At 40.4% G+C, this 26,271-nt stretch overlaps 1 protein-coding gene across 3 annotated transcripts in view; it reads right to left on the bottom strand.

Moving 5' to 3' along the window:
• atp2b2 (ATPase plasma membrane Ca2+ transporting 2) overlaps positions 1–26,271 on the bottom strand; it is a 92,848-nt gene that overhangs the window by 14,535 nt on the left and 52,042 nt on the right. For all 3 annotated transcript variants that reach the window (XM_029503298.1, XM_029503300.1, XM_029503299.1), the window contains exons 3-14: positions 25,885–26,085; positions 23,310–23,567; positions 22,903–23,028; positions 21,538–21,663; positions 20,997–21,029; positions 19,036–19,128; positions 16,260–16,301; positions 13,511–13,675; positions 11,531–11,745; positions 9,727–9,969; positions 1,312–1,553; positions 146–380 (exon numbers count right to left, since the gene is read on the bottom strand). In XM_029503298.1, the coding sequence (XP_029359158.1) occupies positions 146–380; positions 1,312–1,553; positions 9,727–9,969; positions 11,531–11,745; positions 13,511–13,675; positions 16,260–16,301; positions 19,036–19,128; positions 20,997–21,029; positions 21,538–21,663; positions 22,903–23,028; positions 23,310–23,567; positions 25,885–26,085 (1,979 nt within the window). The remainder of the gene's footprint in view (positions 1–145; positions 381–1,311; positions 1,554–9,726; positions 9,970–11,530; positions 11,746–13,510; positions 13,676–16,259; positions 16,302–19,035; positions 19,129–20,996; positions 21,030–21,537; positions 21,664–22,902; positions 23,029–23,309; positions 23,568–25,884; positions 26,086–26,271) is intronic.

The following is a 26,271-nucleotide window of genomic DNA, read 5'->3' as shown; positions in this document are numbered from 1 at the left end:
CGATAATGAAAAATGCTTAAGATCAAACTGCTGTCAGAGCAAACTGGAGCAGAATATGTTGAGGTTGAAATTGGCGCAAAACTGCTGCTTGAGCCAAGATCGACTATTCTCAGTGTGTAAGGAAAAGAAATCCCGCTCTCCTTACCTCTGGCCTGACAGGGTCCTCTATCCCGACAACACAGATGGCTGTGAGGTCACTAAGGATGTTGTTCTCCTCGTCCCAGTTCGGCTCAGGATCACTGGAAAAGTCACGATACGCCACACAGATGGTCCTCAAGCCGTCGCATGCCATGGGCTCAATCACCTTCTTCACCATCTCGTCCTTGTCCCGTGGTCGGAACACCCTTGACTCGCCGACCTCGTTCAGAATATGGCTGCATCTGTAGTTTGGCGTAGATTGGTAAGGACAGATGTTTTGAAATATGTATTGTTGCTGTTGGTTCATGTGCTTCACTGATGTGACCAAACATGGAAAACAATAATTACACCCTGATAATTAGATTTTTTTCTTTTTATATCATCTTTCAAATCTGTAGAGAATGTGTTTCTAAATATACAAAATATCTGCTACAGTTTCGACAGTAGCTCATCAGCAGTTTTTAACTACTACAGCCAAAAGATATTTGGATTTCTATTTTCTCAAAAGAAACTGCAAACGGGACATAAATATTTATACTGATGTGCAGGTCAACTCAAAGAGGTGCTTGAATTAAACTGTTGGCTTTAAGGCTTTAAGGCTTTAGCCTTAAAAAAAAAAAAAACTATGAGCAAACATAATTTAGGTGAGTGAGTCTGTATTAATAATTTCTCCTTTATCCATCATTCCCCTCTAAACTGAATTATTTGGAGCTTTATCTGTATTAACTGTACAGAGTGTACATGTATATTGGCAGAGTAACAAATTTAGCAAGTACACATGACATTATGATAAACACGTGTTACGTTAAAGGTTTGTTTTTAATATTGTTCAGTCTCTGAAGCAAATTTCTGCCTCCATGCTAAGTGGCTGAAGAAAGCACCAGAATGAAGTCTCTTATTTTTCTCAGAGTTGCTCATTTGTTGCTGTAATTCCGCAGCCATGTGCTGTAAAATGTCATAATTATGTGACCTCTTGTGGAAACTCCCACGCTCAGCGCTGAGAGAATGTGCAGTCGGTTGTGCCCTTACATACATTACTTCTTCACCTTTGCTGTGTGGTGTGAAAAAATAAAATATATAGCAGAGCTGGATTATATAATGTAACAGTAAATTACTGTAGCTGCTGTTATTACTGTCAGAGCCATTTCATTATAATCACAGAACTAGACTCACTTTTTGAGGACAATCTCGGAGGCTCCTTTGCTGTACATGCGGAAGCTCCCATCAGGCAATTTGATGACAGTGCTCATGGACTTCCTCACAGAGTTGAAGGTGTAGACTTTGTAAAGCTTCTCCTCTGGGATCTGGTTTCTTATTGGCTGGTAATCCCGCTTCAGTTCCAAAACCAATCCCAGCAGGCCGCACTCTGTCTTGTTGCCCACCTGCTTTGGCAGACCGCCTTCCTTATCTGGGGGCTTAGGAGACACAGAAGAAGAGATTTTTTACAGTATATTCAAACCCTACTTGAAAAATAAAAAAAGTGCTTCTTATTAATCTCAGGGTGGTTTTTCTTTCTTTATTATTGAAGAAAAAGATAATTTTCATAAAAGTTTGACTACATCACCAGTTCATTCAAACTGTCATCAATCTTATCCTGCACCTGTGGTTTCTCAGAAAGACTTTTCTTGGAGTCTCTTATAGGAACAGGCACAATTGTCTGTTCTGTGATCTGTTCCCATCAGTGACTGCGCTTGTCTTCTCTTTCCTTCAGTGCAGTTCGACTAATGCAAGGCTTGAAATAGCTGCTCGTGATAATTAAGCAGCTAGCAGGTGAAAGGGTTTCTCTGTGTGGGAGGGGAGGAGATCAGATGGATGGGATCATATTTGGATGTTTTTATTTCAGGCATGTTGCTCAACCCTTTGCAATCTATAATTGTGCATTAGAAGCCGTGTTTTTCTTAAGATCACAGCATCCACATGTCGGCATGACGATAAGCAAATGAAATGGGCCTTTTTTCCTCCAAAACAGTCTAATACTCAAAGCCATTTTCTTTTTTTTCATGGAAATAATTTCTTTAGTTTTTCTACTAAAGATTTTTCCCCCTGCTTGCTGCTGGTAAACTCTCTAACTCGCAATATGCTAACAACTGCTAAAGGAAAATAATTAGTGACAACCAAAGGAAATGGAACTGTCAAAAAGACCACCTGCCAAAATGACACTTGCTTGATAGTTTGACAGTTTGCTAAGTGAGTGGAATCTGGTTTGAGCTCGGGAAGCAGCCAGTGTTAATTCTGTTGACGAATCATTTCTGGCGAAGTCTATGTGACAACATATTTTTTTCTGCCGAAAACGAGACAATAACTCAATAAGAAGTGATGCTCCAGAGCAAAAACTCTGACTAAACTTTTCTCCCATTTATTCATGCCACAGTTGCAGAGGATCTCTGATGACATGAGCGGGCCCAGTGCAAAGAAAGTGGTACCGTCCCAGCAGAATATGGCAACAGCGCTGCAAATAATTCAAAGTACAAAAGTAATTCAAAAGAACAAACGCCAGAGGAGGAGGCCATAGCTGAGTGGACTGGGTGTACAGTCCATTAAACCGATAAGTGCATGCAGGAACTGAGCATCTTGAATGAGAAGATTACTACTATAATAACAGACAATGACTGTAATATGTTGACTAAATTCTTTTCCTTTTTTTTAAGCTATTTTCAAATCCAATTCAATTAGTGTAACAAGCAGCAAATGCCTGCTTTTTAAAATCAAAAATCATAGGTTATTGGTCATTTTTGTTTCATAATTAATTGACTAGTAAAACTGTTGCTGATTCATTTGCTAATGACTAACGGATGTATGATATGTTCCCACTGAGCAGCAGGAAAATATAATGCAGTGCATGATGTTAGAGGGGTAATTTCTCCGCCTCTCAGAGCTGGAGTGTGTTTATTATCAGCCAACAGCAACAGTTTAACCTTTTATTGTAGGTTGTGTGCACGCGTGCTCGAGTGTTTCGGTTCAGAGCTGCGCACAAGGCTGTTCACACACCATAGGATGCGTGTGCAGCACCACACATCCTCATTGTATATGCAAGTGTGCGAGTGTGTGCATGCGGTCAGCTTGTGGAAGACGCAGCGTTGCCATCGCAACACTGGGCAAAGCACACTTGGAAGGAAAGGCTTGGGAAAAGGGAGTGCGCTCTGACACTTGGGAATTCTTACTCTTTGGATCTGATTCTCATACAGGATTTTCACTCATCTCCCATCGCACATGCCCTTCCATGTCTGCCTGTTTTCCTTTTCATCTTTTTCTGAACCATGCTTATCAGTATTTCCCAATCCTCACTCCATCTGCTCACCGTTTCCCCTCATAATATCCCACAGACATGCGAGCAAAAAAAAAAAAAAAAAAAAAAAGAATGTGGCATGGCTATAAATCTTTCTCTGAAAATCGTCCTGACAGAACATATCTCATTACCATCAATATCCTACACAGGCTCTCCAGCGCACTGACCGTCATACTGGCACAGACACTGATGAGCTCGGACAGTGCTCACTGTCATTATTCCTAACCTGCCTCTTCACATAATCACACATTCTCAAACTGATGGCCATTTTAGTCCAGCAATGAATGAGTAGGGATAAAAAAAAAAGTATAATATTGTTGTTATTTATTGCTGTTACACAGAAAATGAGTGTAATGTCCCAGAGCTTGAAGCAGCAGCCTCAAATTCTTTATGTACATCCTCCAATCCAACATATATGCAAAATGGCAAATCTTAACACTTCAGGGGCTTCAATCAGAGGATTTTCAGTCTCTTTGCTTGAAAAATAACAGAAATTATGATGAAAGTAATTCATAATCTGTCACATTTTGGGAGGGGGGGGGCAGTACAGTGTGTCAGAAGCACGCTGAACCTTCAGTCTGTGCCATTTGACCCCAAAATAGACTGAGTGCAGGTTTTCTGTTCGGCTTCTACACAAGCTTCCAAACAAGACTTCATTTGAGAGGACATCTTGACATTTTGACATTCCCGCTGTTTATTTTTTCCTCACTTGGCACTTTCTGCAACGTGTTGAGAAAGATTGTGCATCTGCAGTGAAGTTAATCACATAAACAGTTTGTTGGGAATGGAGCATTCACATTCTCTCCTTTGTGATTAGCAGCAAGGTTTTGAAAATGGACGCCGACATCACTTGTCTTTCTAGAAGATGTAGCATCCATGCTCTGTTGTTTCCTGTTCAGGTTTAAGGATGGCGGTGTTGCACTGTATGCTGTGTACACTGTAAGGCCTTTTAAGGAAGATTTGTGTGATTTGTGCGGTTTGTGTAATTTTGGGATACTTATACCTGACTTGACCTAACTTGCTTAAGAGCAACAGCATCAGGGTTCCACGTTTGTGTTTGACAGATTTGGTTTCAGTAAGTCCTGCATCAAATGAAGCTGAATATCTTGAAAGGATTTTGAACACTTTGTGGAAATTTAGTTCAATGTCTGCTCAAACAGCTCAATATTTTGAAAGCCTTTTTTTTTTTTTTTTCAGAAACAATGGCCGTTAATTTGTTCAGACATATTTTACACGATTCTTCGGCTGCAGCTGATTCTGGTTTTCCAGTTCAGAGGTTCAGAGAGAAAGTCATCTAAAATCTCATTAATCATTAAAACCCAATCAGAGAGCTGGCCCATGTCCACCTAGTAATTGGACATATCTGTTTAATGTTCAGCTGTGTATCCCGCAGACACAATGTATAAATACTTTATACAGTTTGTTTAAATAACAGAATTAATGCCTTTTCCTAATGACCAATGATTACATCAGGAAGACGCTGCCTGTCATTGGCTAATGAGGGGATGGAACAAATGGGCTCATCTGCAATGTCTGCTAAATGTTTGGAAGAAAAGGCTCCCAGCAACAGAACAACAACATCCTAAAGCAGATAATACAAATGACAGCCTATTTTCTCCACACAGTTAGCACATGACGTTTCCTTGTAAATACAAAATGTTGTGCTCACAAGCTAACTACTTGAAGAAATGCAGTGCTATATTGAGCATGTGAACATGAAGAGCAGAGGGCCTGTATCAATGATTGTAATTATTCATTATGCATATTCACTGCTTCTTCAATTTTAGAAAGAAAAACATCTCAAATGAATGAAGATTGCAGAATATTGAATGTACAATGAATGACACTAGTCTACCTTGTTTTGTTTTTGGGATATCTAAACAGATCATACAAAAAGAACCCCACATTTTTATGGGAAATACACAAATCATATTTAAATTAGAAACGAGACGTTTAACTCCCACCACACTGTTAAATCACATTAATACTAAGAAATGTGCACAGACAAAACTAAAGGATGCAGGGCAGCAGTGAGTAAATTGACAGAAAACAAACATGAGCCATTTGTAGAGATTCCGTAGAGGTTCAGCTTGACGTGGGTTTCTACGCACAAGGGCAGTTGCTGGCATGGGATGCCCAGCATTGGCACGACTCGGCCACTGTTGGCACGCCCTCGCCTGGACGTGGCTATAGACCAGCTGCCCTCTCCCTGGTCCTTGGGTGTTCCCGCCGGCAAGGACATATGCCAGAGGGAGAGCTGGCAACTTTACTTCCTATACCACCTGGGTCTCTCCTTAATCCATCCCTCCTGTTCCTTCTCTCTCTCTTTTCTTCCTTGTTCTCTTCACACTCAACCCTGCTCTTTAACCGCGCCGTTTACTATCTCTCATTTTATACATTTCCTGTCTTCCCCTCTCACATTTCACTGTTCCTTACTTCCTCCGTCCTCCAGACTTTCTCCTCTTTCTTTCTGTCAGGTTCCTCGGTGTCTCACAAGTCTCGCCACCCCCACCACCTTTGCCTTTCTTCCCAGTGCCTCTTTTCATGTAGGAGTGAATGATATTCAAGCACTCCACATGACTGTACCAGCCAACTGGGCTAAGGCCTGGAGGCGTGCTGGAGGGCAGTAATACAGTCTTTCAGTACATGATGAGGACACTTGTCACACAAGTGTGATTTCTCTCTTCTCTTCTTGTATAATTTTCACATATTCTGTCATTCTTATTTGCGCTAATCCTTGCTTTACTTCCCTCCCCCTTTACATTCCCTTTCAGCCTCCTCCTCTAAACCTCTATTTCATTTATTTTTTTGTGTTTCATCTTCTAATGCCTTTTATATGCCCTTTCTACTGCAATATCGCAATAGAGATATGATAAAATTCTGGAAATACTATCCAACTGCCATAACAAGGAGAAGAGAGGAGAACACAACAGAACGGAACAGAACAGAGGAGATTTGGATTTGGATGAGTTTCTGTGTCTTCGTTGTATTCCAAACTTTTCCAAACACTGCGTTCTTCGAGTTACAGACATCCAAGACACTCTTATATCTACGCCATGTTGTGCAAACAAGCATATAATGTCCAGATAACAAGCTCACATAGCCAAAGCCAATTACATCTCCACCTCACTGTACACAACCGAAACGAGGCTGTTCATTTTAATTACAAGCTATACATTCATCATTTCAGACTAACATGTGACGTGAATTTAATTTTTCAATTATCTACATGTCAACCTCCAACACATGCTGTTGAGTCATTTAACTGTCCGCTAATTTCCATAAGCACATACACTAAAGAACTCAAGCTTGCGTGTGCATGGGCATGTGTGTGTTTGTGGGTGTGTTTGTTATCTACCGCTCTCGTGCCTGACCGGAATAATGACCTGAGCAGGTGGTTGAAGCAACATGAGCCTGAGTTCCCAGGACACTCACACAGCCAGTCTAAACACACACCACTGTGCTGCAAGAACATGCATCTGTGATCCGAACCCTCACTGCAGTGTCTGTCTGACATGACAGATACATGAGTGACATTTGTGTGTTATCCAAACTTCACTCGTTGTGCATTACGCACACAGACACACACAGTGTTGTAATTGACAACGTTAACAAGTCACATACACATTGAAAAGTAAAAAGATGTTTGCTTTAAATCCTTTTGAAACAAACATAGCAAGAAAAAAACATTTTCAAGGAGCGGCTGTTCGGTATGAGGCTGCAGCCGCTGGGGATGACGCACGTTCCTTTGATAGGATGTTGCTGAATGACGCTACACATTTCTATGTACCATGCATGATTTGACTTCAAGAGACATCCAAGGCTAAGTGATGAATTAAGGGTATGCTTGCGTGTTTTGTCTGCAAGTGTCCTTTTCAGAATATATGAATATGTGTGCACATGGACACAGTGTCTATGAACAGTGTCAACACATGAATGTCCATGTACTGTATGCGTGTGGGTTTTCACTGTGCAAATGTGTGTGCATTTGTCCCCCGAGCATGAAGCTTCTCCACTTCAGAGTCAGTATGTGCTGACAGAAGAAGCAGAACTACACCAGTGGCTGTATTATGAAGCCAGAGAGGCAGTAGAGGGACTGATACGGGTATCAAAGCCTGCCTCTTTGCCTTTGTGCCTTTGTGCCTTTGTGTGGTGGCCATCAAAGACTTCCATAGCCATCCTGGCATCCCACAGGATTGGCCTCTTATATAAGAACACACCATCCAACATACTGCAGGAGTGGCGCCGTGGGAGTCGGGGTGGTTGGTGGAAGGAAGAAGGCATGCAGTAAATATTCCTCAGATATTTCTATTTTGCATCCTTCTTTTTTGGTTCATTTTGTTCTTTAATTATATCCTTCCTTCGTCTTGCTTTCTCTTTGTTACTTTACTTCATTCTCGTACAGTCCTCAGGAGATGAGTATGCATAGAAACATGGTGCGAGCTGCTATTTACATCCTAAATTATATGTGCCAGACAGTAATTATCCAAGTATGTAATTTGTGTATTTATTTGTGTGTCTAGATTAACTGATGCATCAGGATTTATTATATATTGTTTTCATGAATTCACTGAAGTTAGTTAACTAGTTGGCAAACTAACATACATGCAGGAAGTTGAAGGTAACAAGAGGTTATAAGCTGACGACTGAAGTTTGCCTCTTATTACTTTGGTGCGGGATATAACCTCTTTTATGAATGAAGAGATGAAAAGCGCCATTTTATCCACCAGGGCTAAGCTGCACTGCGCCACTGCCTAATTCTCAGAGTCCCAACAGTAAAACTGATTCATACTTTCAACTAAGCAGGAATACTCATTTATCAATCATCAATAATATTAAGCCATCTACAATTGATGAAGTCACATACTCTATACAGGTCTGAAGTAGTCATAGTATTCTTCTACTATTATCTGTGCTTGGCCTTGAACACGGATTGCACCTAATGCAGTTTTTTATTCTTTTTGGTTGTGTCTTCGTTGACTACTTGAGTCAAATGCAAGTTCGTCAAAGAAATTGAATATAATATAATGTGCACAGCAAACGTTTTCCATTTGGGATACATAGTTCTACAGAACTTTTTGGACTTTTTTTTTTTTTTTTAGATAAACCACATAAATTTCTATTTCTGAAGGAACATGAACATAAGTGTAAATCAGTCCATATTTATTCAGCACACACCAGATCTAATTAGTAGCACTGCACCACAATCTTTACTGTTCCTATCTAATTTTAAACTCTTTGAGTTAAGCTTCATCACAGTTGTCTCTGTCTGTGAACAACAGTTCATCGCAGCACGAAGAATATTAGATGCTTTATTTTCCTGGCTTTGCTGTGATAGTAAAACCTTCATTTAAACAAAATAGGACATGTTCATGCTAAGAACCTGTTACAGAAATAAGTGTGATTGTACCTCTAAGGCTTGTCATCAAGTTGTGCCGAGGTCTGATAAGGAGCCGCTCATTTGAATCATCTAAAAAATGCAGAGCAGTAGCTCTCCAGTGCTGGAGGTGGAGACCTCTGCTCTAAGGTGAACAAAGTGAAATCTGTGGGCCTGCTCAGCTCATTTTCCATGCAAGCCGCATCGGGGCATTTTTATGGGTTGGTCATCCATAAATGGATTGAAACTATGACGGTTTAAGAGGCTTTTGTCATAAAGACACACAAATGATATGCATGCAAGTGCAGGTGAGTGTATATGGTGGCGCTGGGAGAGAGACTACCCAGCATGTTCCTTAATTCATCCTTCATTTTCAGGATATGTTTGCTGTGTGTAGTTATAAAATACAGCAGAATGTGTCAGCCTGCCTGCCCATCTACATATCTATCTGTTTCCTTTTGCATGCAGGTCTAATAGGTTTTTGGGTAGATTCCTCTTCGCTGCATTCACTGTAAACAACAGACCATCTCCAGCACTTAGACAGATTGGATTCAATTACAGTCTGCTACGCTCAGAATATCAGATAAGACAAAATTACACAACCATTCTCAAGGTGACAAGTTGAGCGAATGCCTGATGAATCTAAAGCAGCAGCCAAGGACACTGACTGCCTACGTTGCCAAGAAGAATGCGCTGCAGAACCGTCTCATTGTATCAGACCGGCTCTCACGTCAAAATCTGAAACGTACGTCTCAACCAAATAGGCTTTAGCAGACTAAAGTGTCTTGAATATTGTGAGCTGAGTTCATGCAGAGTGCAACATAGGTTTTATGCAGTGATATATTACATGCATGCTTCTCCAATGAGAGAGGTTGAGAATGAAAGTGTCTTAACTGGGTGTTGGGGATTTTTGCAGGTGGCTTACCAGTATCTTGGTGGTATAGGCACTGTTAATGGAGATGGCATTGATCAGTAACTCCAGTGATTTGGGTGGCAGGACTCCAGGATCTGGGATTTCTTTGTAGTGCACATCTCCGACGTAACACTGCACAGCTGTCATGCGGTTGGTAGTTAGTGTGCCTGTCTTGTCGGAGCAGATAGCGGTAGCGTTTCCCATTGTTTCACACGCATCCAGGTGACGCACAAGGTTGTTGTCTTTCATCATTTTCTGTTGGTAAGGAAAAAAAAAAAATCATAAGCTTGCTCTGCTTCAACTTCAAAGGCTATAATAATTATCAACACCAAAAGAGGGATACAGTATCTGTGCTTACATAAGACGTGAAACTGCTTATGTAAAACCCCAACTCCAAAAAAGTTGGGACGCTGTGTAAAATGTTAATAAAAACAGGATACATTGATTTGCAAACTCTCAAAAACCCATATTTTATTCCCAGCAGAACATACATCAGATGTTGAAAGTGAGATATTTTTTGCCATTTCATGGAAAATATTAGCTCATTTTGAATTTGATGGACGCAACTCATCCCAGAAAAGTTGGAACAGGCCGATGGTTACCATCGTGCTGCATCCCCTCTTCATTTAACAATTGTCTGCATAGGTCTGGGGAGCGAGGAGACACGTATCTGGAGTTTTAGGAGAGGAATGTTGTCCCATTCTTGTGTGCTCAACAGTCTTTGGATAACACGGTGAACTGTGTTCACAGAAGTGCTCCTGAGAGTTCCTGATGCCCAGAAGGGAATCATGCAATGCCACGTCAGTGCCCGAAGATCACAAGCACCCAGTTTTGACCTTCGGCTTGTCCCTCGCCTACAGAGATTCCTCCTGATTCTCTGAATCTTCTCATAATACTATGCAGTGAAGATGGTGGGATCTTCAAAGCCATCATAATTTTATGTTGAGGAATATTTTTCTAAAATTGTTCCATAATGTTTAAGACACAGTTTGTTGTCTCCAATTAACCTAATTAGTAGTCAAATGCTCCTCCAATTTTCTTTTAATTTGGGCTGATTACTTTTACAGCCTTTTGTTGCCTCCATTCTAACTTTGTTGAGATGTGTTTGCTGCCATCAAATGAGCTAATATTTTCCATGGGATGGTAAAATGTCTCAGTTTCAACATTGATGATGTTGTTTATGCTCTCCTGGGAATAAAATATGGATTTATGCGATTTTCAAATCATCGAATTCTGTTTTTATTTACATTTCACAAAGCGTCCCAACTTTTGTGGAACTGGGGTTGTCATTCACAGCAACAGATGTGCTCTACATGGCCCTCACCATAATTGGCTTTTCTGTTTTTGGATGTGAGGAGATATGAACAGTTGCATGTGGCGTTTTTCAGTTTTGAAAAGTTTAATTAAATTAACCCCTTGATGCCAGTTGTGATTCAAACAGCTTCCATTCAGAGTGGAGCCATGATAGCATATTTATTCCCCCAATGCTGGTTTGCGCATATTCAGTGCATACCTTCATTTATTCTATGTGTTATAGTCAAATCGACAATCTACTCTTATGTTAGCACCTGCTTGAAAGCCAAATAAACACAAATCATTAATTTTTTTATAGATTTGTAAATACTGGTATCAAGAGGTTAACAGCATCCTGATGAAAATGATGCAAACTGCAGTGAAGCTCAGAGAATCTACATGTTGTGTTTCCAATTGATAAACCTACACACTATGTAATGCATATCAATGTGTACAATGAGCAACATTTAAAGCAGATATACAACAGTACCACAGTATGTGTGCACTATGTGGCATTCCTCACCTTGACAGAATAAGCCAGGGAGATGGTGACGGCCAGTGGCAGCCCCTCGGGCACGGCCACCACCAACACAGTCACACCGATGATGAAAAACTTGACAAAGTACTGGACGTAGATTGGAGTGCACTCTGGCATCCAGGGGTGCTTCTGCATCACGAAGGTGTCAATGGCGAAATATAAGACCAGGATGATGACTGTGATGGCCGACATAAGCAAACCTGAAAAAGAGAGCAGGAATGAGCTGAAAAAAGGGAAGATGGAACACAACACAATTTGAAGTATGCATCTGAGAAAAAAAAAAAAAAAAAGCGTTGTGCCAAAGGCGCCAAGCGTCTGGTGATATGGCCCATGAGTTTAGCAACATGGAGAGTAAGTCGAGCTCTTGCCAGTGCTTTAGCCCAGAGTGAGTCCAGATTTTAACTGTCACATGCATGTTTTGGTGTTGGCAGCTTCACTGAGCCACCGTATCTGCTTAATTGAGCTTCACATGACCTTTAGTTATTACTTGTAAGCATGCCTAGAATTAACACAATTTGTTTCGGTTGCTTTAAAGTATGTGCAGGCATGCAAATTAATCTTATTAAATTAAAAACGGGCATTTGCGATGTGGACATGCGTAATGTGAAAAGGTATTGAGGGGGCTTTGGTAAAATAAATATTAATTAGACTATTATAATGCAGTTTCATTAGAATGGGGTACATTAACGGAGCAGTTCTGCCGAGGTGCATTACCTGGCTAGGTGTACGTGGGGGAGTCGTCACAGTTTACAGCCCAGGTGAGGCTTATTAGATGTGTGTAGAAATCAATACAGTGTATATAGTATTGTATTGGCTGCACACACAGGAACACAGTGCATGAATTTTATACTGCGTGCTAATCCGTCCATGGTATTTCATTGTTTTGGCTCCACGTCCTCATTCCATCACTCACACAACAGTCTCATGTAACAGCATGCTGCCAAAACACGGACTTCTAAAAATGTAAAACCTTCATTGGCTGCTTTAATAATGTCTTGGGGGTCAGGTTCTTTTATCTAACTGGAATAGCAAGCAGAATATTTTCAGAGTTTGAGGATTCTACTTTAAAGAATCCTGAATTCTCCAGACTGGTCCAGAAACCTTGGGATTTCAATTGTTCAATAGTAATCCTCCTAAATTGCTGCTAGGAGGACACCCACAATGTGGGCGCGCAGGAATGTGGGCATCTGTTACTAAAAATGCTTGCTGGTACAGATCTATTGCAAGCATGTTACACATCCAGTTCTCAGTGCCACTTTAATTAGTTTTGGTATTGGCTGTATTTGCTGTGGGCAGCATGGCGGCATAGTGGTTAACGCTGTCGCCCCGCAATGAGAAGGTTGTGGGCTTGCATGTTCCCCCCCTGTGTCTGCATGGGTTTCCACCGTCCAAAGACATCAGGTTTGGGTTGACTGGTGACTCTAAATCGTCTGTAGGTCTGAGTGCGAGTGTGCGTGGTTGTTGGTCTCTGCCTGTCTCTGTGTGTTGGCCCTGTGGTGGACTGGTGACCTGTCCAGGGTGGCCCCGCCTTCACCCAGATTGAGCTGGGATTGGCTTCAGCGCCCCCGTGACATGGAAATGGAAAAGCGGTAGAAGATGAATGAGTGAATGAATGGGCTGTAAAATGGGAACAGTAAACAGGATCAGAATCAGAATCTGAAATAGAAACACGCCACTAATCCCCAGGGAAAATGAAGTGCATATTAAGACGCTTGGTAGAGTTACTCTGTCATGAGTTCGATAAATCACTGGATTACAGGTCATTTAGAGGAACACAGGCTCCTATACTCTTCTGTAATGACACATAATAAGCATTCTTCCTAATCGCTCTGATGTTAGTCTTTGAGTCTTGTCTTCATGCCGCCTCTAGTTTTGACGGACAGGATGATGGTTCAGTAACTTGCCGTCCTGATTTTTACTGCTTAAGTGAGTAATGGACTTCTGTCTGTGAGCAATTTGCTGTACCTGCTTTGCCAATCTGGACAGCCAGTTTGGTCAGCTTCCCTTGCAGCACAGACTTCTCTTTCTTCGAAACTGACACTTTCTTCCTCTCTTTTTCATCAGCCTCGCCACCTTCAGCACTTTTTAGAGGCTGCATCTCCATGGCAGCTGCTCCAGTTTGCTTCTTTACTGAAAACACCATAAAAACAGACCACAGAAGTGTTAGAATTGAAGATTTAACCAGTGAAATGAGGAGGAAGTGGGCATATCCAGGTGTTAAATTAGAAAAGACCATATGAGGTCCCATGAACACATGGGACTAAATAAAAACCATTTATGTACCATAAAAAAGGATTGTCTGTGTTTTTCCCCCACACCAACATCTTTGTTACATCTAACGAATCATCTTAATATGAAAAATACATTTAAAAGAAGCAGCTGATTCTCATCATTTATCCCGCCTTTGCATTCCAAACATATTTACAATAAATTAGAAATAATGAATTAGTCCTACATCCATCCAATGTAGAGACCATGTTCCCAGATTATCTAAAAGCCTTTTGGCAGAATGTATCAGTGTGTCACAGTCAGTGTAGCACAATTTCACACAAACGAGGAGAACTCAATGTGCTTCACATAAAAAAATTGAAAATATCCAGAACAGAAAAGACAAAGTGTTAAAAGCCCAGGTTTGTTTCATGGTGGAGTCCATTACCTTAAGACTGCTCGGTAGCCTTTTGCTTTTCTGGTGTTTTATTGTGATTATTTTCTGTCTTCCTTTTGGAAAGTATTTTAAAATTTTACCTTGGAGGGGGTGAATTTTCTAGATGCAAATATATTCTAGCAGCTCGGTGATGTGCAGAGCATGCTGTATAGATGTATTATAGCGCTCTTTAAAATCTGTAATATAGCAAACTGGAAAACAGATGGACAGCTCAGTCACAGGTTATCTAAACACATAAACAAGCAATAACATGAACGCTGCACTGCATTAAAGATCACAGAGTTTGAAACCTGTTCTCTGATAATCATAACAGGAAACAGATCTTTGGAAGTCCCTTAATAGTAAAACTAAGTAATCAAACATCTTACTCGACAAAGGATCTCATCAGCAGGCACAAGCCGCACTGACCCTTACAAAAAAAAATCAATTCAATAAAACGTCTTTCAGTCGTCAAAAAGCCAAAATCAAATGACTCACTTTCCAAAGTGTATACTGACCCGAATATATTACATATAAAGCAGTTGCCTTTCTCACTTTGACAGCAAGAGATTCTGATTCATGCTGAAGAAACAAAGTCTTTACTGTTCGGGCTCTAAAACCAATTTTCAATAACCCCATCTGTCTCCATCTCTGTCCTCACTCTCTCTCACGAACACGCACACAAACACACAGCGCAGGGCTTCTCTGTTAATGTAACCCATTACCATTTCAGCCTAGGTTCCCAATCACAATGAGGCATGTGTTTCATGATTACGAAAAACCTTTTAACGTTCCACATTTGTCATACACTGTGGCCGTGCGTTCTTTTACCACCTCCACAGCCCTGGACAGAAAGTCTATTGTCTGCATCGAGTTTTGCTGCAGAAGACCATACAGCTAAAATGAAAACACTTTCAGGAGAAAGGTGCATTTTCTGAAAGCTGCAGCTTTTGTCCCTTTCTCTATCCCACCATGGTTTTGTTTTAAGACAGCAAAACATAGTGTGTGTTTAACGTCCGTTACCTTCTCCAATGTCTAATGTCTTTGGTCAACTCGTTCAATGTGGCACAAAGATTTTGACAAGCACCAAATTGTTATGAGTCAACTAATGTGTTGGGGCATCTCAGGAGAGAGAACTTCACAGCTTAAATAAAGAAATAAAGGATCTGCCGCTAAAGCTGTCCGGGGTCTATTGGAGTCGGTGCCTCTGAAGGTTGGAGCCGCTTTGGCTGCATATGAAGGATATTAGGTGTGGGTGGTAAAGTTGTTTTAGCTAATCAGTGTAATCTGACATGAAATTAATGCTTAGACTTCTGAAATTTTTAAACAAGACAGTTAAATAGCCCAAATAAATTAACAATATCCAAATCAAAGTTTGGAAAGAAAAGTATTCTAGTAGTAAAGAATACGACTGTCAGTAAGGCATTACTGATATGGGAAGAGAATGTTTCATTGTTGTCTTGCTTTCATCATTTCAATTAAAAGCTGACTATAATAACAAGCAGTCATAAAATTTTTTATGTAATTCCTTCATTCTCACACAAATATAAATCCTATCTGATATAACAAACAGCAGAAAGGGGAAACCAGGGTGTCCAGATTGTCCAGATTTTGGTGGAAAGGGGGAGTCTGTGTAAGACGCTAACTGAGGACTAGGTTGCCGTTCTCTCATAGAGAACGAGACAAATCAAACAACACAACAAGAACAACAACAACAACAACAGAACAACAGACCAGGGACAACACATCGATGACAGACGGAGTGAAGAGGAGGAATTTTCTAACCTAATATGATCGCAGGTAAAACCTCGGTCAAATAACAAGTCTGATTCCTCTCAAGACGCCAATATATGGGACTGTCAGCGGACGGACAAAGTCCCTTATAGTCCATTCTGATTTAATTCTGCACAGGCCTCTGAGAGACCATGTTGTATTTAAAACAATATAGGCTGGAATAAATGAAGTAACAGAGGAGTTTTCATCTGCATTTGACCCAGAACTTACACCACACACGACAGAAGAGGAAAGATGAGAAAGTGGAGGAGAGGGGGAAAGATATGGTTTGGTTACCTTTAATCTGGTTGCTCTCCATATTGCCATCTTGCATTTTACCTATGATGGAGACATACAAGACAATAACAACAAAAATAACCAAGGCAGACAAGTCAACAAATTATCACCACAGAGACAACACACAGTGAGAACAAAAATCACAAATAAGAAGACAGGAAAATGACTTTTAATACAACCTCTCTGTGACAGTCACATAGAAAGGCTTGTGATATGTAAGTGACGTAATGTAACCAGCAGCTACACCTACAGGCAAGGGGGATGATGAAATAAATTTTAATTGAAAGTTGTTCTAACTCAATTTAAAGGTACATGCTGCTGTGTGCAGAGTTTAGTGTAATGAAGTGGGAGGAAATTAGGCTTTAATAGAGTTCATTTTATTGCATAAGCAAATAATCATGTAATTAAAATGCTTAATGGGCCTTTCTAATATAGTTATTTTTTTTACATCAAAGTATGTCAGGTGTGACATGGTATGATACATTTTTTAAAAAGCTGAATACGTTCCCTCAAATTTCTCTTTGTCTTTAAATTTTGTCTCGAGCAACACTCACAAGTAATTCCAAACACAAGATCAATACGCGTCAAATCGTCAGGGTATAAAGTTAGATATCGATACATAGATAGAGCATTTACAGCGGACACTGAGTGTAGGGAAGAGTACACAACAAACACACAGACACACACCACACACACGTAAGATGCACACAAACAAGGAACAGCATGCATAGGAGGGAAATTCAGAGAGCACATGCAAGATCACACACTCAGTGGGAAGCAGACTGGAGATGTGAGCAGGGCTGAGAGAGAGAGGGAGAGAGAGATAGATAGATAGAGAGAGAGAGAGAGAGAGAGAGAGAGAGAGAGACAGAGAGAGCGAGGGTCTGAAGGGAAAGCCTCCCACATGGCAAAGTTACATAAGAACAACTGGAGGAAAGCTGAAATCTAAGTTTGGGGACAGCGCATTTATTATGCTGTTGGAGTCAGCTTAGATAAGGAGTGAACAATTAAATGGGTGTTTAGATCAAACAATACTGTTATAAAATCGATTTGCTTTTGCTCTCACAGATCATCGAGGATCGATCTTAGAAGAACACATTCAGTATACACCATTTTACAGATGAAAAGAAAAGAAAGAATCTTGTGTTTTTGAATGAATTGACTGCCCAACGTTTACAAGACATTATAATTAAGAGGGCATTTATCATATACTGAGGAGTTGATCCCATTATCTACCCAGGGTATTATTATACAGATATGTATTGTGCGCCTCAGTGGTAAGCAGGCTAGAAATTGCACAAAATCTGCAATGCTCTATGCTCAAATGCCAGCAAGAAAATCCCTCAGGTAGAGCCAGGAGACCTGATTTTCCTTGAAATCCTCTGCATGTTTGTGGAAAATAAATGGCTCATTTCACCTCCACCTCCACATTTACCAGCTCTCCAGAGTCACAATAAGGCTGAAGATGACAAATTGCTCTTTTCCAGCCCAAGACAGCCCAAGGTCACCATTACAGCGCAAATCATAACCCTCCTGCCTTCAGTGCAAACACTTTGAGTCTGCTCTCCGAGGAGACCACCATAAAACTGAATCCACAGCAACAGAGAACAAAGTTAATCTTTCTGCATCCGCGTCCAGCTAACATAGACAAGGAGGATTTACGTGATGTCATCTCAGAGGACACCCGAATAAGAAGAGATGGCCTTACAGTCACCTTACTGCCACCTGAATGTACTAAGTATCAATCCAATCAGATATATATATTGCAAGGGGAGACCAGGAAAGGTTGTAATACGGGACAGTTGCAACACAGCTAGAGCGCTAACACTCACTGTTCCAGTTTTACAACTGTATATATTTCATAAAACCATTGAAATACATTGTTTGAGTGGCTGATATCTCGAAGTTTAAAATGTATGTAAGTGGGCAATATAGCATAGCAATATAACAGTTTTTGAATTATTGGAAAAATCACTAAAATGTTTCAGCCATCCCCGGTCTCCCCGTATTCTTTTCTTTTTCCTAAGCTGCATATACAGCAACACTGATTAGCTCTGTTTTATGGAAAATACACTTGACTTTCTAGTCCAAAGTAACGCGAGCAGATGAAAAGATCAACGTCACTCTTAGTTTACGGACAGCAGACAGCTAAACCTAGCGTCAAAAAAAGTTAAAACTGTGTTTGAGTTTGGTATAATTCGTCTAGTGATAACATAATCCACCTACAAGCACCTTTAAAGCTCACTAATCATCATGTTATGTTTGTTAGATTTGTTCTTGTTTAATCTGTACAAAAACCAAAGTGAAAAACAACATGTGGGGGTTATGAGCTGGCCTATTTATTGGCTGAGAGAAGTGGTAATAATCCACTAATCTGTCAGCAAGAATGGAAATAAATATTCCACAGAATGTTAGACCACTTCAAATAATGAATATTAAACAGTTTTACATGCGTTTTCCTAATTTAACGTATGAAGGGGCCTGATTTGTTTCACTTTAGTTGGCATTTAAGCTGCAAAAAAAAAATCATTGCCAATTTTCTCCACACACGAGTTGAAGCATCACACGGAAAACAATAGCGTAAATAGAAGAAAAGAAACAGAAAACTAATTTCTACAAATAAAGAAGACATGCACTGAGAGCATGGATACAAAGGGGTCCAACACAACTGAGAGACGACAGTGAGCACTCATGGTAGCAAGCAGTTGGACAATGGAGAAGGTAGAAGGAGTCACAACAGAAAGAGGTCAGAGATCGGATCTTATTATCAACCTACCATTAATTAGGCTGGCACTGCCAGGGGCATTAATGCCTGCAGCCCCATCCGTGGCTATAGTTGCAATTGGGTGGATTGGGGGATGGGAGCAGTCTAGCCATGAGGGCCAAACATGAATGAACAAAACAAACACATGCACACACCCACGCGAAAAACACACACACGCACGCCCACACACGCATGTGCACACACAAGACAGTAAACAGAAATAACATGGTTATAGCACATTCGAGAGATTCAGCATATGTGTGTGTGAATGCTAAAATGTGACTGTTGTGAATTATAAATACAAAGATTTATTTAATAAAAATGAAAGGATGAAAATTTCTTTAATGAAAAAATGTATTACAGACTCCTGTGATTTACCAGAGGTAAAAGTGGGATTGTTAATAAACAAGCATCAGACAGACATGTAACAGGAAATCTTAACGTAACGTTGAAAACAATAGAACAAAAAGTGAAACCAGAGCCACAAAAAAAAACTACTGTAAAATTATGTACTATTTGATTGTGCATTTGTGTATTCTATTTTTTTTTTTTTTTTGCAGTGTGAATTTCATTAAAACCATGTTATTCATGTAAAAGATTTTTGCATCAAAAAATAATCATTTGAGCAACAAACCCAAAACAAATATAAGGTGTTGCGTAACCAATTTGAAATGAAACTTTCCAATGTAAAAGTAAATAAAATGTAAAAGGGTCCAAGTATTAGCCAGGCACACGTTCCAAGTAAACTAGCTAAGTCGTGGAAATACATCCATATATTTCTTTTTTAAGTTGTCCAAACTATAAGGGGCTTATTTTGCATTGTATCTTAACATATATGATAACTTTGCTCAGAGTTCAATCTTAATTAAAGCACATGTATTTATAGTAGTTTAAAAGTTTTATTACAATCCAGCATTTATTTTACCTAAAAAGTAATTACCTCAGTGACGAAAGAGCCAAAAGGTTGGAATTGGGAGCAGCAATGTAATCTCAATAATACCACAAAACTCTTAGCTGATCAACAAACTCATGATGTCGAACCTTGTTATGTAATCTAAATGCAATTTAAAAAACAAAGTTAACTATTAAAGCCAGCCTTACCTAACATATTGACTATAATGTAATATAAAATATAGTATTGTAAGATATGTGAAGGATTAGGCGAATCAGATATATTAATGTAAATGACTTGGATATATTTAGACAATGACACCGTGCTTGGGCCCAGATTACATGTTACACTTTTACAACAGTTTGTTTTTAGTTGATCAGAGGGCATGACTTCCCTGGGATGATTGGTCTGATTGGACCGATCAAATGTGGGACATTAATGTCTCACCACCGTACTACAGTCAGATCACAGCCGCATTGTTCAGGATGCCTTAACATGTGGTATTATTTACTGTTCAGATCAGATTAAGGAAATCTTCTCCACATGCATGTGGGCAATGTGATCATTCGCAAACAGGACTGAAAAAAAAAAAACACAAAACAAAACATAATATGCTATCTGTGCAAGCTGCTGGTGTTCATGTTTATTGAAATTACAGGACTGTTGGAAGATGCACAGGTTACAGTGGCAACAAATCATTACTGGTTCATATGTAAGGTGTCAAAAGCTCCTAATACGAATTTTCTCTCTACTGCTGGTACACATGCTGCACAACTGCAAGGCTCTATTCGTGCCATTCAACATGGCAGTGACACAGGACTGCTGTTGAATGCTAGCTAGCCAGTCAGACGATTACAGCGATACCAGGAGAGGACTAAGCATTTTGAAAATGTGTAATCTTTTTCGGCAGTATTTTGGTGGTGAGGCTTCTCTTTTTCAGGGAGGGACTAAATTAAGGGGAAAGGTGCTCGGCTACAGGAAGAGACTGAGGCGTGATAGTGGGTTACGGGGAATCATCAGGGGTTAAAGATCAAAAGGCTCAGGTACCACTCCCAGGGGTCAGAGAAAGGTGATACTCTACCTGTGTTCTGGTGTCCGTCTTCCACTGCCCCTCCTTCGAGGCGAATTTGGAACGATAAGAGAGTAAGGACAATAATGCACCTGAACCCACAGAACCTGGATACTGCAGCTCACAACTGTACCACCAACACTCATTTCAAACAGTGAGAATATTTATAAAAAACACACACACACACACACACACATATATATATATACACACACACGCACACACATGATGACACATGTCAGGTATTACAAATACCTACAAAAAAGTTCACTTTGTTGTTTTATTGAGTTAAAAAGGAGGACATTTGTTCATTTTAGTTTATTTTTTAATACCCTTCTGATAACAAGCACAGTCTAAAAGACTAATGTTATGTAATGAGCATACACATAAGGTAGTAAGACGACAAATAGCTTTTTCAAGGGTACGTTGCCGGGCAACACTGTCAAAAAAACCCCAAAACAAAACAGTTTACCTCAGTACTCCTCAAGCAACTGGAGAAAACTCTTAACAGACTTGTTTGTAAAATTATAAATTCATGAGATAACCCTCTTACCTTTCTTTTCTTTCTTTTCTTCTTCTTCTGTTCCGGCCCCCAGCAGGGTGAAGATGATTCCAGTCTGAGAGTTGACACCGACGGCGGTCACCACCATGCGCCCTGACCCCTCCATGACGTGAGTCCCTGCGCAACAGGCCGCAGAGTGTTCAAAATAATACACCCCAGCTGGATTACAAATTATTTCAGCGTTTCTTTGTGTCAATATTGTGCATATTTGTGTTCATGAACAGTGACCTGGCAGAAGTCTCAACCCCGCCCTGATAATATACAACAGCATCATATAGAGTATCCTCACGCAGCAGTTATATTACTGCCAGTGTGGTCTAATTATAACAAATAGGAATTGTTAATATCCCTGCTTTGTGCTTCAGTTACACAGTACAGCAGAGTATTACTGTAACAGCGTTTTCGTTGCAGCAAGACTGACTTCAAGTACATTTAGTGGGTTGCTTTCAAAAAAGGATTTGTTGCTTTGGTTCTGTATATCAAACATTATTTAATTATTTTATTTTAAATTTAAAATGGGCTGGAGTTGACTGAGAAAAATGGCACGCAAATACGTCCAGGCTGCACACTCTTGTGTACGGGAACATGTGCAGTGCACACACAGAAGATGCTTAACCTTTTGTCAGTCCGTCGATGTGCGTGAATAGGAGGCTAATTAAAGGAGGCGGCAAAAAGGCACAAAGCTAATTATCCACAGGGAAAAAAATTAAACAAGACATGAGAAGAGATTGGCCCATGTTTCAGTGATATTCTTCATTTTTAAGAATCACACAGCTGCAGCAAATACTAAACCAATCAAGAGAAAAACTAGATTGAAAAACAGTGTCTTCCAGGCAGTTGCCAGCGTCTTCTGCATTAATGTCTGGTTCATAATTAACAACCCATTGTCTTCTGTCTGGGGGAATGGCGAGACTGTGAAATCATTTGGTTTTATTCACAATAAATTCTAAAAAAAGGAGCTAGGAAAACCAAAGCTAGGACAAATAAGTAACAGCAGGCACAACTCAATATTAGAACAACGTGAAGCCGTGAGGCTCTGGAGTTTAGAGTCAACTGAAGTGATTATAAGCACTCATGGTTGTTTTGCAGAGTTTCTGGAAAAGAATATAATTAAATATAATTAAAAGGTGACATAAGGATGGTAAATATAACAATGCAGGCACATGCTCATGCCAGATGCAGGTTCACACATTGGCTTGAGTCTATTGGGCGAAACGAGACATTTTTGGGTTTGTTTGAGAGAAAACAGAAATAATTCTCCCACATGAGGATGGAGGATTGTCCCTTTCTACTTTACACAAGTGACGAGCAGTATGCGCCGCTCCGTCGCAACAGTGCACAAACTGAACGTCGTACCAGATAACAGCATCGGGTCCTTGTCTGCAGACTTCTTGACGTGGTCAGACTCGCCGGTTAGTGATGACTCATCGATCTTCAGGTCATTACCCTGGATCAGCACTCCATCAGCAGGAAGCAGATCACCTGCAGCAGGAGAGACGGCAGAGCTCCTGTTTTCAATCGACAAATGCATACTTCTGGAGCTGATGTGATTCAGGACAGACGATGACGACTGTAGCATACATTATTTTATTATGAGAGGACATGTGCTGCTTCTATTGTTAGTTACTCAGCCATGGGAAATATGTTCACAGTGGACAACGATAGTGAAGAGTCAGTGGGCGCATCCATTTTGAAAGTGGTCTGCATCTGCTTAAGGTTCAAACATTCAATGGCTTCTGTTTCGAAGAGCTGCTCATGCCTACCATACTTGATCTGTGCGATATCCCCCACTACTATGTCAGCCACGGGCAGCTGGATGACCTGGCTCCCACGGACCACCTGGAACTTCTGCTCCTGCTCGATGCGACTCTGCAGCCCGCGGAACTGCTTCTCTTTTGACCAGTCATTGAAGGCCGTCACCAGCACCACACACACCACAGACAACAGGATGGCCGCACCTTCGATCCAGCCAGCATCCGCCTCGCCCTCATCCTCCACCCCACCAGCTGCCGTGCCACAAGCTGCCGTTTGGTAAGCGTAGCAGCAAGGATAAGAGGAAACGATATGGCTGTCAGACATTTAAAGTGCAAATCATATATGTTTACAGACTGTTGCTAGAGGTGTTCTTATGCTTTCATATACAGTTGTACATGTTTATTCTGTGTGCAGAATAATGAAAAGAAAGAACTCGTGAAAAAAGCCTTTTCATTCATTTGCGCCCTGATATCTTGCACTCACACAATGCAGTGTATTTAAGAATGAAGCAAGGCCTATTCTCAGTCCTCCTTTTACGACTTTTCATAGTAGTCTGGGAAATATTGTGCAATACACTCCTGACTGCCTGATTTTAAAAGCCCAAGGAGGGGCAATTTGATTTGGACACTATATTCCATTTTTAACTGACACGAGCGAGTGCAGACCTCTTATTACGGACATTACATATGCAGGGTTTGAGTCAACAAACAGCTAGACTCTAATTTGGACTAGCTGGTGTCCTGTAGGGGGAAAATAGAGGGAAATGCATGCAGCAGGAAAAATATTCTCAAAGATCTATACGACAACCACAACCATTGCACACACATGTTTTTATGTGAGGTTTTTAGCATAGTCATATTTATATACAATTATTTTGTAATTGGATTACTAATGGTAGCGTCATTCCTTCATATGTATTTATTTTTCTTTTCACACTGTTTTGAAGAAAAATAATTGCAATTCAAAGAACACCTTCTGATGTTATTTGTTCAGGTTAAAGTTACAGCTCATTTGTTCAGCTATTCAGAGATTTGTCTATATCCTTAAAGATTATGCATTTTCAGATTATGCGCAGTTTGTGAGGTGAAGCTGGCTGCAAAAACAATGATCAATAAAGACATTGTTAAGAAAAAAAGTCAGTGGATTCTTTCAAAGCATTTCCAGCCAGTCAACCGTGCGACTGCAAACACCGAGAGCAAAATGAGGAGTGGTGGCTGTCCATGGTGCTGAAATACCAACGACCAGACAAAGTTTAGATAAATCTGATGTTTGCAGCCGTTAAATAACAAGTCAGTAAATGTCCATAAACTTCAGATGCAGTTAACTAAATGATTTGGATCATTTATTTTCAGCGTCTACTGTATTTTTCACTGTTTTATTTTGTTACGTGTGTGTGATACATTCAACAGCCGATTCATTCAACTGCCGCCAAGCTGCTTCATATGTAAATGACAGTTAAGTCATCCTACCACTTTCTATTGATGGACAACGGCGCTATGTTTTTTGACCTAGTAATAGACAACACTGTTAATCAGCAGTGAAAGATGTGTGCCTGTGCACATCTGGTTGGTTCGTGTTAACGTGTCACTTTTGCTGTGTCCTCATAGAGTTAAGCCAATTTACACGAAAGTATTATTAGAAGCCAATATAAGTAAATGTGTAATGCTATTCAGTGCATATGTGTTTTATAGATTCAACTTTAGAGTAATTTCTCTGTGTGAATTTGGAAGTTTAGGGAGTTTATGTGCGATTTGTACTTCTAGTTTCCAAATATTAATAGTATTTTCAGATTTGCATCTTTTTTGCTTCAAATCAAAGGAAAGCTCATTTATGTGTTTGCAGTTATTAGCATAATACCTGCTTAGTATTTCTCAGCTTTATTTGGACTTGGTGATACTCATTTATAAAGTAATCCAGATCAAAATATACACAGGAGATGGGGAAAGATTTTAATTGATGAAATTCCATTATAACTACGAAATTAATTGAGAGGCTAACTAACCTGGTATTTCTAAGTCTATAAGAGTGTTCGAACCCCTTAAATAATGACTGGTCTCTTTGGCAGGATAGCTGAATTCCATTACTGTGATAATGCTGCGAGCAATGAGTGATGTTGCTGACTCAGCACCTCGTTATGGCCTCTGTCTTCATTTCCTGTTTCAGGGCTCGAAGGGCTGATGTATGGGCCCTGAGAGCTCAAGGTTATTTCTCTACTCAACACTTCATTAACCTTCCTGGTAGCTTTCATACGCACATTTAACTAATTCATAATGCGCACACGCACACACACTCACACAAAAATGTGCCCTGTGCTCAATGAGTCAGTTGACCTCTTGAGGCAGGTCACAAACAAAGTATGATCCGCCTTGCCAATTAAAAGCTGTGTGTGCATACATGTAGGTGTGTGTGTGTCAGCAGGTGTCAGAGGAAGTGATATCAGTGGGCGAGCGCAATTATAATCCTTTGCTGTCCTCTGCAGTGGCGGAGATATGGTTTGTGCTCTGTGTGCATCTCAAGACCTTGAACCAGACGACACGGAGGAAGTTTTCCTGAAAGTGATGTCACAGGAGCTGCTTTACTCACACTCTCCGCCAGTCTCTCCAGGAGGGTGGTAGAAGGAAAGGCCCAAGGATATCAGTGCGGCGATCTCCAGGATGATGAGGGTGACATCCTGCAGGGCCTCCCATACCAGCTGCAGGAAGGTTTTTGGCTTCTTTGGAGGTATCAGGTTTTTCCCAAATATTTCTTTTCTCTTATCCAGGTCAAGTTGGGCACCTGCAAGACCTGGGAGAGGAAAAGGCTTTGAGATTTATTGACAGTATAGCAAAATGCACAAAGATCTGAGGGCATAGGATATTCTTTCCGATGTGTTGCAGTGAGTTTTCAATGCGTCGTTAAAGCACAGCAGTGCAGATCAAAAGCCAGCAGCCTTTTTCTTGCATCACTTTTTATTTCTGCATTTCTTCTCAC

This window comes from Echeneis naucrates, chromosome 5, assembly GCF_900963305.1.
Source record: "Echeneis naucrates chromosome 5, fEcheNa1.1, whole genome shotgun sequence".
In the NCBI taxonomy this organism is placed as follows: domain Eukaryota; kingdom Metazoa; phylum Chordata; class Actinopteri; order Carangiformes; family Echeneidae; genus Echeneis; species Echeneis naucrates.
Note: the sequence above shows the minus strand (reverse complement) of the source record. Positions and strands in the feature narration are given on the sequence as shown.